At 36.2% G+C, this 12,388-nt stretch overlaps 1 protein-coding gene across 1 annotated transcript in view; it reads left to right on the forward strand.

The window, feature by feature from the left end:
• ppfia3 (PTPRF interacting protein alpha 3) overlaps positions 1-12,388 on the forward strand; it is a 73,362-nt gene that overhangs the window by 21,281 nt on the left and 39,693 nt on the right. The window contains exons 3-8 of the mRNA XM_052139538.1: positions 2,867-2,968; positions 3,603-3,767; positions 6,333-6,407; positions 7,402-7,461; positions 7,550-7,678; positions 8,519-8,611. Of these exons, the coding sequence (XP_051995498.1) occupies positions 2,867-2,968; positions 3,603-3,767; positions 6,333-6,407; positions 7,402-7,461; positions 7,550-7,678; positions 8,519-8,611 (624 nt within the window). The remainder of the gene's footprint in view (positions 1-2,866; positions 2,969-3,602; positions 3,768-6,332; positions 6,408-7,401; positions 7,462-7,549; positions 7,679-8,518; positions 8,612-12,388) is intronic.

Raw genomic sequence — 12,388 nt, forward strand, 5'->3', positions numbered from 1 at the left:
AGATCTGATAGAACATTTTCAAATTCACCAAGGAAATCTGTGTGAGTGTGGCCCGGGAGATCTATGTACTGTAGCTAGGGCAAAAGACTTAAACTTATATCCTGTATTCTGAGTAACACCAAAAACTTAACTGTAAATTGTAGCAACATCTCCTCTTCAACCCTTCAGACGAGACTCATGTTTATAAACAATAAACTGAGGGAGGAGATTCATTTAAACTAATAGGACTATATTCATCTGGTTTAAGCCAGGTTTCAGTCAAACAGAGTGCATCCAAACTGTGATCTGTAATAATTAAATTTACAATTAGTGTTTTGGTAGAACGAGATCTAATGCTTAGTAACTCTACCTTTATATAATGTTTATCCTAATTTCTTTTTTTTTTTTTTTCAAGTTTGACCTTAATAAAAATTGTTCTAAACATTTTTCTAACATTTATTTATTGAGGGGTTTGTGTTTGGTAGTTTGCAGAACAGACACAGTCTCTATATGATATCTAGGTGATATGGTCTCTATGTTTGTTTCCATGTGCTTTGTGCAATTATTCAACTGCAAAAACCTGCAATTCAGTGAAATAAATAAAGTGTGCTCTCATTGTTTTAAAGTGAAAGGGTGACACTTTTTGTGTTTTCTGTGTCTGAAAATGGTTAAGTGAATGCTGCAAACAAATTAAATCGTTTTACGTTTAGGTCGGAGCTGTCAGATTTAACGCAATAACGCATGCGATTAATAAAAAAAATTATTGACGCATTTACCGTTAATACAGCATAAACACTGGTGTGAAGGGCGGAACCTTTGTAATGTATCCACCTGGAGTCATTACACTGACACACACACCACAGCGCCAGAGGCCTGCTACCAATTAGAGACTACAAGCTAAGCATAAAGTAGCATAATGTGGCGGTCCCATAGATATTCTATGGCAGAACTGTCTTCTTAACATGCTAGTTAACTTTTACGCTCTCTCCTTTGATAGAGCCGTGGAGGTTGTTATCTCAATAAAAGCGTTTCTGACAGCGCTTCGCTGTTAAGACGCAGAAAGGACCTCTTAACACTATTTGATGTACAAAACAAACATAGATGGAACTTGTAATAGAAATCAATAATTTTTCAGCATATGTAAGGCACATTTTAATTGCTAGAGAAGCACACCAAATCTTATCTATCGCCAACAATCAGAATTAATTTTTGTTTGCAAGCATTTTTCATGGTGAGTTCAAAGTGGTGCATGATGCTGGCGTTGACGCTCTGACACGAATCATGAACGCATTTAGTGCAGCATTTCCCAAACTAGTGCAGTGTTTCCCTGGGTGTACGTGAGGTGACAATGGGGGTACATAAATTAAATTCTGAGATTTAGCGTTCTTTTAATTTCATCACAGTCTAAAATAACATTCTAACCCATTTTGTGTATTTCTCGCTGGCAAAAATAATTTTGTGTGCCCTCTAGTGTAGAAACACCAAAATGGTTGTGTCATAAAGTTCAGTGAAATATTTAATGAAATAACCCTATCTTTTGCAGAAAAAATTAATTGCATCTACTCATGCGTCACACAAGTATCTTTTTTCGCAAGCCCGGCACACTGCTAGGTGACGTAGCATAGTGATAGCAAGTAAAATTGATAATTCACTGTTTGACCAGACTCGCACATGTCATTCGTCCACAATTTTTCTTAGTCTGTTTGTTTTTTTCCAATTTTTATTTAAGGTTAGATGCATATTGAGTTTTGATTCTGATGGTATAATTTCATAAGCTTTGATGACAGGTGTCAGACATCCGGTGTGGCCAAATAATTTTCCTCATTCATACAGTAATTTTCACACACATTTTGCTCACATGGTAGAGACCTGTTTTTACATTGTTGCATGATGTTTATTCAGCAGATGAGATCAACCTTGCTAACAGTGTCAAATGTGACATTAAAAAAGCACCTTGAGCTGACTGCGCAATTGCACAAATATTTACCCGCAATGCTCGAAGTCGGCCGGCAATGCCGTATCTGCAGTGATGTGCAATTCCAGGCACAGAACCGAACGCTATTCTTGCATACCGTGACAAGATGAGGGGGGAGTTTTCAAGTTATGCAGTTATATCATATCTAGCATACCCATAGGTAAGCCATTTATTCAATATGTACATGATTAATATAACATGTACAAAACATGTACAAAAATAACATGTTTAATATAAGGCTTTGTTTTACAAAGATAGTTGTGTTAGATATACATATTTTCAAAAACCTTGTGTGAATGTTATCTATGTGTTAGAGAGTGGGTACGCGAAAGGATGTTTGAAGGGGTACGCCACTGTAAAAGGTTTGGGAACCTCTGTTTTAGTGCATTGTCTTTATATTGTGGAAGGCTTTGTTTGGAAAATTTTAATAAAAATGATATTGCTACATATTGTTTTGTTTTCTGTCCTAAAATGTAAATGAATTAATTTTGGCAAGAAAATAAGTATTTATAGTGTCAGATTTCAGCACTTTTAAAATCTGCGATGAATCGGGATTAACTACATAAAATTATGCGATTAATCACTATTAAAGTAATTTAATAGACTGACAGCACTAGTTTAGGTATGTGAATGCAACGTTATATTCCTCTCAGTTCAATTTTGGGTCAGCTGAATGAGGACTATGTTTGTTTTTGTTTTGTTTTTTTAAAGAGAAAAGTTGTGAACACTTAAGGGTCACAATTTCTACTTGTAGCAGAGCGTGGGCAAACCAAGACTTAATTTAGGGGATAAAAGACTTTTAGCTTTGATATCTAAGCAAGCAGTCTTATTTGCTGTGTTGATAGGTAAGAGTCTGCAAGGTTGAGACAAGAGCTAATTTTCTGTGGTGGGTGTGTTTGTGTGTGTGAACAGGAGTTTGCGGTGTTGACCAAAGAGCTGAATGTATGTCGGGAGCAGCTGCTGGAGAGAGAGGAGGAGATTGCTGAGCTCAAGGCGGAGAGGAACAATACACGGGTCAGTAATTCTATAACCAAAATCTGTGTGTGTGAAAGAGAGAGAGAGAGATCAAGGGAGAGAGAGTTCAAACATCATATCCTCTTTATATCATCTGTCTGTGCTTTTGTGTTTAGAGTGTTTGTTTTTAGGTTGGGGGCGTGATATCCCATACTTAACTTGCCTATATACAGTGACCCCCAACTGGATTTAGACTCACTTAAAAATGTATGAAGTTTCCTTTCATTAGATAAAATACCTAAGCAAGTGTTATTTTAAAGAAATATAGCACAAACACACATTTTAAGCAAGGCATTTTACTAAAAAAAGTTTGTTTCAAATGGTAAAACATCAGATTAATAGTTCAACATTAAGAAAAAAAGTATTTGGATACTTGTGGAAGATGTCCATAGTTAATGTGATGAACCTGTGGTTACTCTACAAGGAGACTGACTTCATACATCCACACAAAAAACACCAATGAGACCATTTGTTTAAAAGGATTTGCATAAATGGCTAAGAAAAGTGAAGTTAATTCTGAGGAAAGGTCTAAAAGTGTGACAAGAATCCCAAAACATTTTGGGCCACTGTTGGAAATCTGAGCCTATATTCTCAATTTCTCTGTTTTATGTTTTTTTCCCCTGGTTGTGTCTAGCTGCTGTTGGAGCATCTGGAGTGTCTTGTATCTCGACACGAGCGTTCTCTGAGGATGACTGTGGTAAAGAGGCAGGCTCAGTCTCCTGCTGGAGTCTCCAGTGAAGTAGAGGTGCTCAAGGCCCTCAAGTCTCTTTTTGAACATCACAAAGCCCTGGATGAAAAGGTCAGCAGTCATACACTTCACTGTCATGCACACATAGGTAGTAAGAGTAGAATTAGAACAATTACTTGAAAAAAAAGATACTCAAGTAAAAGTAATTATGTAAACAATTACTTGAGTAAGAGTAAAAAGTATCCAATTAAAAGAATACTCAAGTAGTAACTACATAGTTACTTTCATATGTAACATAACGGACGTTTACTTCCCAATATTCTATTACATAAAATAAATGTAACATGTATAATAATAATAATAACAACAATAATTTAAGAATTCAGGTAGGAATCATGTTGGAATCATGTTGTTCCAAACCTGTATGACTTTCTTTCTTCAGTGCAACAAAATAAAGGAGATGTCAGACAGAATGTTATCCTCAGTTACCATTTACATTCACTGCATGTTTTTTTTCCTCCATATTTTAAATGGGAATTGAGACTGAGTCTATCAGTCTCTAACATTCTGTCTAACATCTTTTGGGTTTCACAAAATACAGAAATGCACACAGGTTTGGAACAACATGAGAGCAGGGAAATGAGAACAGAACATTAATTTATGGCTAAACTATCACTTTAAGGATGCTTGTTAGATTTGGACAAATCTGTACATTAGAAGAGACGTTTGTAAACTAATTTCTTGTAATTATTACGGTGAAAAATGTAAAAAATATTCCATAGGCCCAATCATATATAATGCTGAACAAAATGAAGCAAGATCATGCTTTATTAATGGCTACCTTCGCTATTTCACAGCATTTTAAAGTCCGACATGGATTCTTAGTTCAGTTTAGTTACAGTATTTTCAGTGTAGAAAGTATTTTGATCATTAGTTCTGTACAGTAAGAGTAAACTGAACCGTTTCTCTGCATTTGGAGTATTAAGTGTGTATTAAGTGTGTTAGGCATATTTAAGTTCAGAGCTTCTACTCTGTTGTCCATGAGAAAACATGCAGTATCTGTCAAACGCAAAGTTGCTGTGCAGTGTGCACGCACAGAGATAGGCTACATAATCAAATAGTCAAAGCAAAATGCATTTACATAACACAGATGTTTTGATGGATTTATACAGTAGACACTGATATATTTCAGCACTGACATAAAAATGTACACTTAGAAACGGAGGTCATAAAAGCACATAGTTACAGAATCACCCTGAAAATGACAATCACCACAACACAGACAAGCTCACGTCATCACAAAAGCCAAAACTCAAAGAGTTTTCTTAAGTTTTATCTTGAAATGTCCGCTTGTCTTGGTGTAAAATGAAGGCATTGCGTGATGAAAGTGTTTGTTTTGAGTTCTTCATGCTGCTGCCTTGATGAGCTCGACTAGGATGACAAAGCGCAACTGTAAAGTTCTGCTGTCATAAAAGTCCCATTCAAAAATCGCTCAATAAATTATGCATTTATTAAAACGTATTTAATTAAAACCAGAAATGTAACGACAGGAGTGTCACCCACTTTAACGAATTAAACGTAAAACGTAAAGTAGATATTTACTTGAGGAAGAGTAATAAGTACCCACTATAAAACCTACTCTTAAAAAGTAAATGTAACAAAGTAAATGTAGTTTGCTACTACCCACCTCCACATGCACCTACACTAATCCTGTGTGACGTAGTAAAACGCCACGTCATAAATCCTGTTTCTTCCATTTTAATGATTTTTGTCATTAGAGCAACGGGCAAAGAGCAACATTTTGTAATTTGTCATTTGGTTTCTATTTTTGTCGTGTTGCACTACTTAGTCCCACCCAGAGTGAAATGTCTTTAGTTCAAATTCCACTCTGCATACTGTAGCTGTGTATTAAACATAAAATATGTTCTGATTGGATGTGTTTTTGTCACATCAATGCAGCAGTTTTGCTTTTAGTGAGGACAGAAATATTACTTAATGGAAACTTTGCTAAAAGTTTTAATGGAAAGTCTCATTGCACTTAGTTGGGACACAGTGTTATCCCCAAGACACAAAATGATATCCCTTTAATTGTCAAACGTTGATAATTGTCACCCATGGTTACATATTAAGCCAAAGCCATCATTTCCCAATTGCGGGTTCACAAATTACAGTGGAGTTTGTGAGACTGTGATGGAAATGCAGGGTTTAGTTAATGCTTGGTTGTCAAATCCTAAAGCTGAATCAAACTGAATAAACATGTATAATAAAGAAGAAATAAATCACTATGAACAAATAATAAGACACTTACATGATCGTTTAAAAAATGGCTGAATTAATTTTTTTCATTATGTGATAGAAACAAAATGAAGATTCTGTGAAATTCATTACAGCTATTTATTCAAATGTAACACTTCTATTTACTATTACTATATACCATAGGGTTTGGGGTAACAAAAAGATTAGAAACCCCTATGTCAGAATACATTTGACTTTGACTTTCGGTTTAGTTTCAGTCAAAAACGTTAAAAAATATTATAAATGTGTGCAAATGTAAACAGCTACATGTCTTAAGCATATGTCTTAAGCTACCTGTGTCTATTCAAAGAAGGGTTTTATTATTATTTTTAGACGGCTTTTCCCTGCTGATTCATTGTCTATTGTTCCTCTGTCCCTCAGGTGCGTGAGAGATTGCGTGTGGCTTTAGAGAGAGTCGCTGTTCTAGAAGAAGAGCTGGAGGCGTCCACAAATGAGGTGAGCATCATACTATCATAATAGATATTTGTGCCTCTTTTTCTCTCAGTCTGTTGTATTTAGGGATGGTAATCAACAGAGACCTGGCAATATGATATTATATCTTTATCTGGGTCATACAAGTAATTACTGATTATTACTAATGAACAACATTACTACATATAGTACTTACTATAGGTTTAGTGTTAGGGTAAGGGTTTGGCTTAGGGTTAGTTGTTTGTAATCATGCAAAATTGACTGTTATTACTATAGTCGATACATGTAAAATTTGTAACAAGGACACTGTAAAATAAAGTGTTACCTCACTTTTTATATTCTTCATTAGACGGTTGCTCTGCACAACGAGTTGCTGTGGACAGGAGGCCAATGCTTATTTTCAATACTATGGAAATAAACAATCTATTGGTATCAGAGCTGGACTGGTAATCTGGCATACCGGGCATTTTCCCGGTGGGCCGACGAACTTTGGGTCCGATCAGGGGTGGACTGGCCATCGGGAGAACCGAGTGGGCTGGTGGGTCGGCCGCGAAAACAGGCCTAAATGATAAACTAAAATGAGCCACTGCGTTATGCAGAACGGACCACAAAACAGTGCCACGATATGCAGAAAAGGACAGCGAACCTATGTTGTTGCTATGTAAAATCCAAGGCTGATTTCTCTTCCCAGTCCAGCCCTGATTGGTACTTTTAAAAGCATCTTTTGGATTGTGTTATAAATGCTTTATTGTCTTACTAATAATTGTAATCATATTTATCATATTTATAATTATTGAAATATAATTATTTAGTGTTATTTGGGGGGGCTTTCTCTGCAAATATGAATAAGTATATGTGATTAAGTGCAATAAATTCAATGAATTAATCAGCATGTCATGTAATTAATTAAACCAACAATTTTAATTGATTGACAGCCCTAATCGTGATACTTTGAAATTTACATTTCCTCCACACCTAGTAGTAGTCCTGCATGTTTAGATTTGTCTGTTATGCTTAGGTACTGTCTTTGCGGGATCAGATTAAAAGGAGAGAACGGGGTTTGGACAATGGAAAGGAGGTGAGTCATAACTGTTTATAATGACCGTTTCATTTGAATTTTTCATTGTTCTTTTCCTCACACTCTGTTTTTGCATTTCTTCACACAGCGGCTTCCGAACGGACCCTCCTCCATCTTGGATGATGGAGAGATTGACAGACAGAGAGAGGGAGAGATAGAGAGACAGAGAGCAGAACTTTCACAGCTGAAAGAGAGATTGGCTCTTATGTGCAGACAAGTAAGTATATGTGATTGTGTGTGATACATAAATAATGTATGTACGTTGTAGGGATGTACAAAACTGGTTTCAGGTTCACCTGACCCCGATCGGACAGGTTTCTTAGGGAGCATATACATAAGGCATGTTCTTGCATTTAAAAACAGCTTGAAGGAATGGAACCCAATGCAGGTGTCTTGAGACACGTCTTTAAAAAGGATTATTTTTAACTTGACACGGCGTCGTAAAAGTATGGCAGGATGCTAAAAAAAAACATCATGAGATGCTACACAACGGCCCAAGACATCTGTCTGAATGTGCATGGCTGTAGCAGCGGTACATTAAAGGGGATACGTTTATTTCTGCAAACTTTTACCATGAAAACTGTCTTAACAGCTAGTCAAAGCATGCTTTCAGCATTCTCAAGCAAAACAGCTAAAAATATATTTATATAAAAAAATAAAATTAAATCTAGATAAACCCAATTCAACTAGTTGACCATTGTGACCCATCTTTAGTATGTTGGGCATGGAGGAAATATGGGACAGAAGGTGGAAGCAGGTATACAGTATGACACCAAGCAATGACACATTTTGAAAGAAATGGTTCCAGTTAGCCAGGCAGAAGGAGGACTGGCATTCCTATGGTTGCCATAGAGAGACATGAACAGAGATGCTGAGCAAAAGACAGTGTCACAATTTGCTTCCCTCTGGTGGATGTACACAGCATTGCCAGCTTAAAAAAATTGCGATGGTGGGAGACAAGACCATTGGAATGCATCCAAGGTTCGTTGGCCTGTTTGAGTGTTTGCATGCAATCTTGTGCACATGTTTACGTCTGAGCTATGTTTCCCATGCACAGGTTGGAGAAATCGAGGAACAGCTCACAACCGCCAGGAGGGAATTAGCTAAATCTGAGGAAGCCAATCAGAAGCTTCAAAGGGATGTCAAAGAGGTGGGTCAAAGGTTAAAAGTGTAGTTGACCCAAAACTTAATATTCTGTCACAATTTAATCACCTTCAAGTGGTTCAAAATCTGTACAGACTTACATCTGTGGAACACATAAAGGTGAATTTTTGAACAAAATTCTGGCCAATCTTTTGCATATAATTAAGATGAATCTGGACTGGTTATATCATGCTTCAAATGAGAAGTGTGCCTTAAAACTAACTTCAGTGTTGTTCATATAACTGTTTTGACACATGCATTATTTTCCAAGTCTTCTGAAGCCATGCAATGCCTTTGTGTGAGGAACAGACTGAAATTTAACCCGATTTGTAGAAGTCGAATCGAGTTCAATGACAACATAAATTTCAGTCTGTTCCTCACACGAAACCATATAATTTATTCAGATCTCCTAGAATATAGCGTATAAGTCATATGGCTCTATTAATGGTGCTTTTTTGTCATTTTTAAAGGAAAAAATAAAAAATTAAAATACTCTCATCATTTACTCACCCTCATGCCATCCCAAGTGTGTATGACTTTCTGTCTTCTGCCAAACACAAATTAAAATTTTAAGAAGAATATTTAGCTCTGTTGTTCAATACAATGCAAGTGAATGGTGACCAGACACCTTAAGCTCCAAAAATCACATAAAGGCAAAATAAAAGTAATCCATAAGACTCCAGTGGTTTAATATATGTCTTCTGAAACGATCAGGGGTGTAAAGTAACTGAGGAAAAATACTGAAGTATTATACTTAAGATTTTTTTGGGGGGGATTTGTACTTGTACTTTTTCTTAATTACAATTCGATAGAAAATTTAGCTTTTTACTCCTTTCAATTCTATTACATTTTTGCATGTAATTTTCTTTCATCTTACTGGACTAAAGCCACCTTTTCACTGCATCCGACAAAGGACAGATGACAGACCAGAGGTCAGTTATTTTAAATGCAGTGTCGAATGGCAGGTGTGTGGAGTTCTGACCATATGCAGAGGAGGAATTTCTGATCTGATTTGAGCTTCAGATACGTTGAAATATTTGTGCGACTAGACATGACCACCTGACTAAATGTGATGTATTCATTCAAAACTATGAGCACGAAGTGAGAAACACTTTTTTTGTCCTAAACTGTTTTAGCACCTCTAGTGTTCATTTTACCAGGATATTGCCATGTTACATACAACATACAGGCCACATTAAAATCCCTTTGCAAAAATGTAGTTACTATAACATGGCTATGACCAGGTTGGGAGATATATGTCAGTCGTCAGAGTCAGAAAAGGCGACTTAACAAACCTATTGAATTTAACAACATCCTCTCTAGCACATTCTCCTCTCTTGATTTCAATCTACATAGGAAAAAGTTACTTTTAAATACTTAAGTACAAATTAATGTGAATACTTTTTACTTTCACTCAAGTATGTTTTTGGCTGGTCACCATTCACTTGCATTGGCAGGACCTACAAAGCTGAGATATTCTTCTTCAAATCTTTTCTGCAGAAGAAATAAATTCATACACATCTGGCATGGCATAAGGGTGAGTAAACGATGAGATCATTTTCATTTTTGGGTGAACTATCCCTTTAAGCTTGGCAGTCCCAGTCATCATTCACTTTCATTATATAGAAAAGAGTGGCCATGTTTTTTTTATCCATCTTTTGTGTTCTACAAAAGAAAGTAATACGGGTTTAGAGCAAGTGATGACTATATTTTAGTTTTTTGGTGATTAGTTCTCAACTAAACCACTCCAAAATAAACAAAATCATAATCTTGTGTCACGCCATCATGGTGTTGTTCTTGTCTCTGCCCCTCTTCTCATTTAGAAGTGTTTCCTGCCATGATACAGTGATTAATTGTCAGTAAAGTGCTCTAGTTGTTGATGGGTGTGCCTGTCAACCAAATCAAGATCTATCAAACTGCTAACAAAATAATCAGCTGTCTATCTGACATTCCTCAATGGAAGAAGTCTAATTTTCTGTATAATAGAGGCGCGCAGTACTCTACTGCGGAAACAAAAAGACTTGGCAACAGCGTCTGTTTCATGTCACCGACTCACTAGTAATGGAAATTGCCAAAGTTGCCGGTAGCCACTGTGATGGCTTGGCGTTTTTCTTATCTCGGATGCCTTGAGCAGATTTTTTTAATCTGTTTTGCCTGTCAAAAAGTACTCGATACTGGAAATTGAAAGTTTTTTCAGAGTTCCCAAAACACAGCCCCTCTCTTTCTTCTCAGTGTGAACTTTGAATACTTCTTTTATCAGTTTTTCTTACTCTTCTACCACATTCACAGAAATTATACAATATTCGATGCGGCTCTTTTGTTTTGCAATATTTGTTTATAATCAGCTCTGTCTGAAGTAAAATAAGTTTTTTACTGCTGTCTAGACAACTGCCTAACCTCGATAACGGTTTCTGCCTGTATAGAAGTTTAGTGCCTGTATCATGTATAGGTGCAATATATAAACAATTTATGATTTATTTGCAATGGTTATTGCCGGTCTAAAATACAAAACATTGTGAAGATGGCAATGATTTTAATAATGTGCTTTTTAGTTGTTTATTAAGTTCCCTAGAGACAGTGAGTCTCATTTAATAACCGTGCGTACACAAGAATATGTGCTTAAAAGCTGAACTTTTTTACAGCGAAATCTTGATTCACCGATAAGTTTGCACTAAAATGTATTCTACATTTACCAGTGGAATCACCCTTTGCTTTGGTGCAACTAGATAACCTCTAGCCGCCCTTCACGGTGGTGACGACTAATTCGAATGTCTGCCCTATCAACTTTCGATGGTACTTTAGCCACCTACCATGATTCCAGAGAGGGAGCTTGATAAATGGATACAACATCGATATCAATTCTAAAATCGCAAGATCGATCTTTTACACTTTGCACAACCCTCCACTACAATGAGAGGAAATCATTCGCATTTGCAACCAAATTTCGTGCTTTACGAATAAATGTATATATTTGGCAGCTGGCTGGTAAATGTTTAGATTTCACTCACCAGTGAATTAATTGTGTAGTATATACAACACTGTGTGTTGAGAGTAAAAGTTGCTCTGTGTAATTGGGGTTCTACAAATCAATGTAAATAACTGTAAATTGTACAAATTATACAATTAAACAAAAAACATGTAACAAACAATTATATGTGCAAAATAATATCATATTTATTAATTTAATCATGGATTTGTTCATTTTTAAAAAGCTAAACTGTGACCGAAATGATAAAACAATATAATAAAATACATATTTATACATACAATATAATTTGTAAAATTTATATTTTCGTAAAGTAGTTAGAAGGTCCCCTGTATAATTAACAGCATTAGCTGGGAGAGGATTTCTTTCAAATACTGTATAAGTAAAGGCATCTGCATGATTTTATGCATTGCACTGCTGCCACACACAATTGGATGATTAGATAATCGAATAAATAAGTAGGTGTACAGGTGATCCTAATAAATTGCTCAGTGAGTGTATATTAGAACACTCACATTATATTACACTGTAAGAAGTGGTAAACTGAAATTGTTACCTTATCTACTGATATAACCTTAACTCCTTGACTCTCCTCAACCTCCACCAGTGTGCAGCATCCACCAGGATGATCTGACAGCAGCCAAAGGGCACCAGTACACTCCCCACACACACACTAGCTCATGGTGGTGAGGAGAGAGTAGAGTTATAGAGCCAGTTAATGGATGGGGATTATTAGTAGGCCATGATTGAGAAGGGTCAATGTGGGAAATTTTGCCAGGACACCATGATTACACCACT

Source organism: Xyrauchen texanus, chromosome 12 (assembly GCF_025860055.1).
Source record: "Xyrauchen texanus isolate HMW12.3.18 chromosome 12, RBS_HiC_50CHRs, whole genome shotgun sequence".
NCBI classification, from domain to species: Eukaryota; Metazoa; Chordata; class Actinopteri; order Cypriniformes; family Catostomidae; genus Xyrauchen; species Xyrauchen texanus.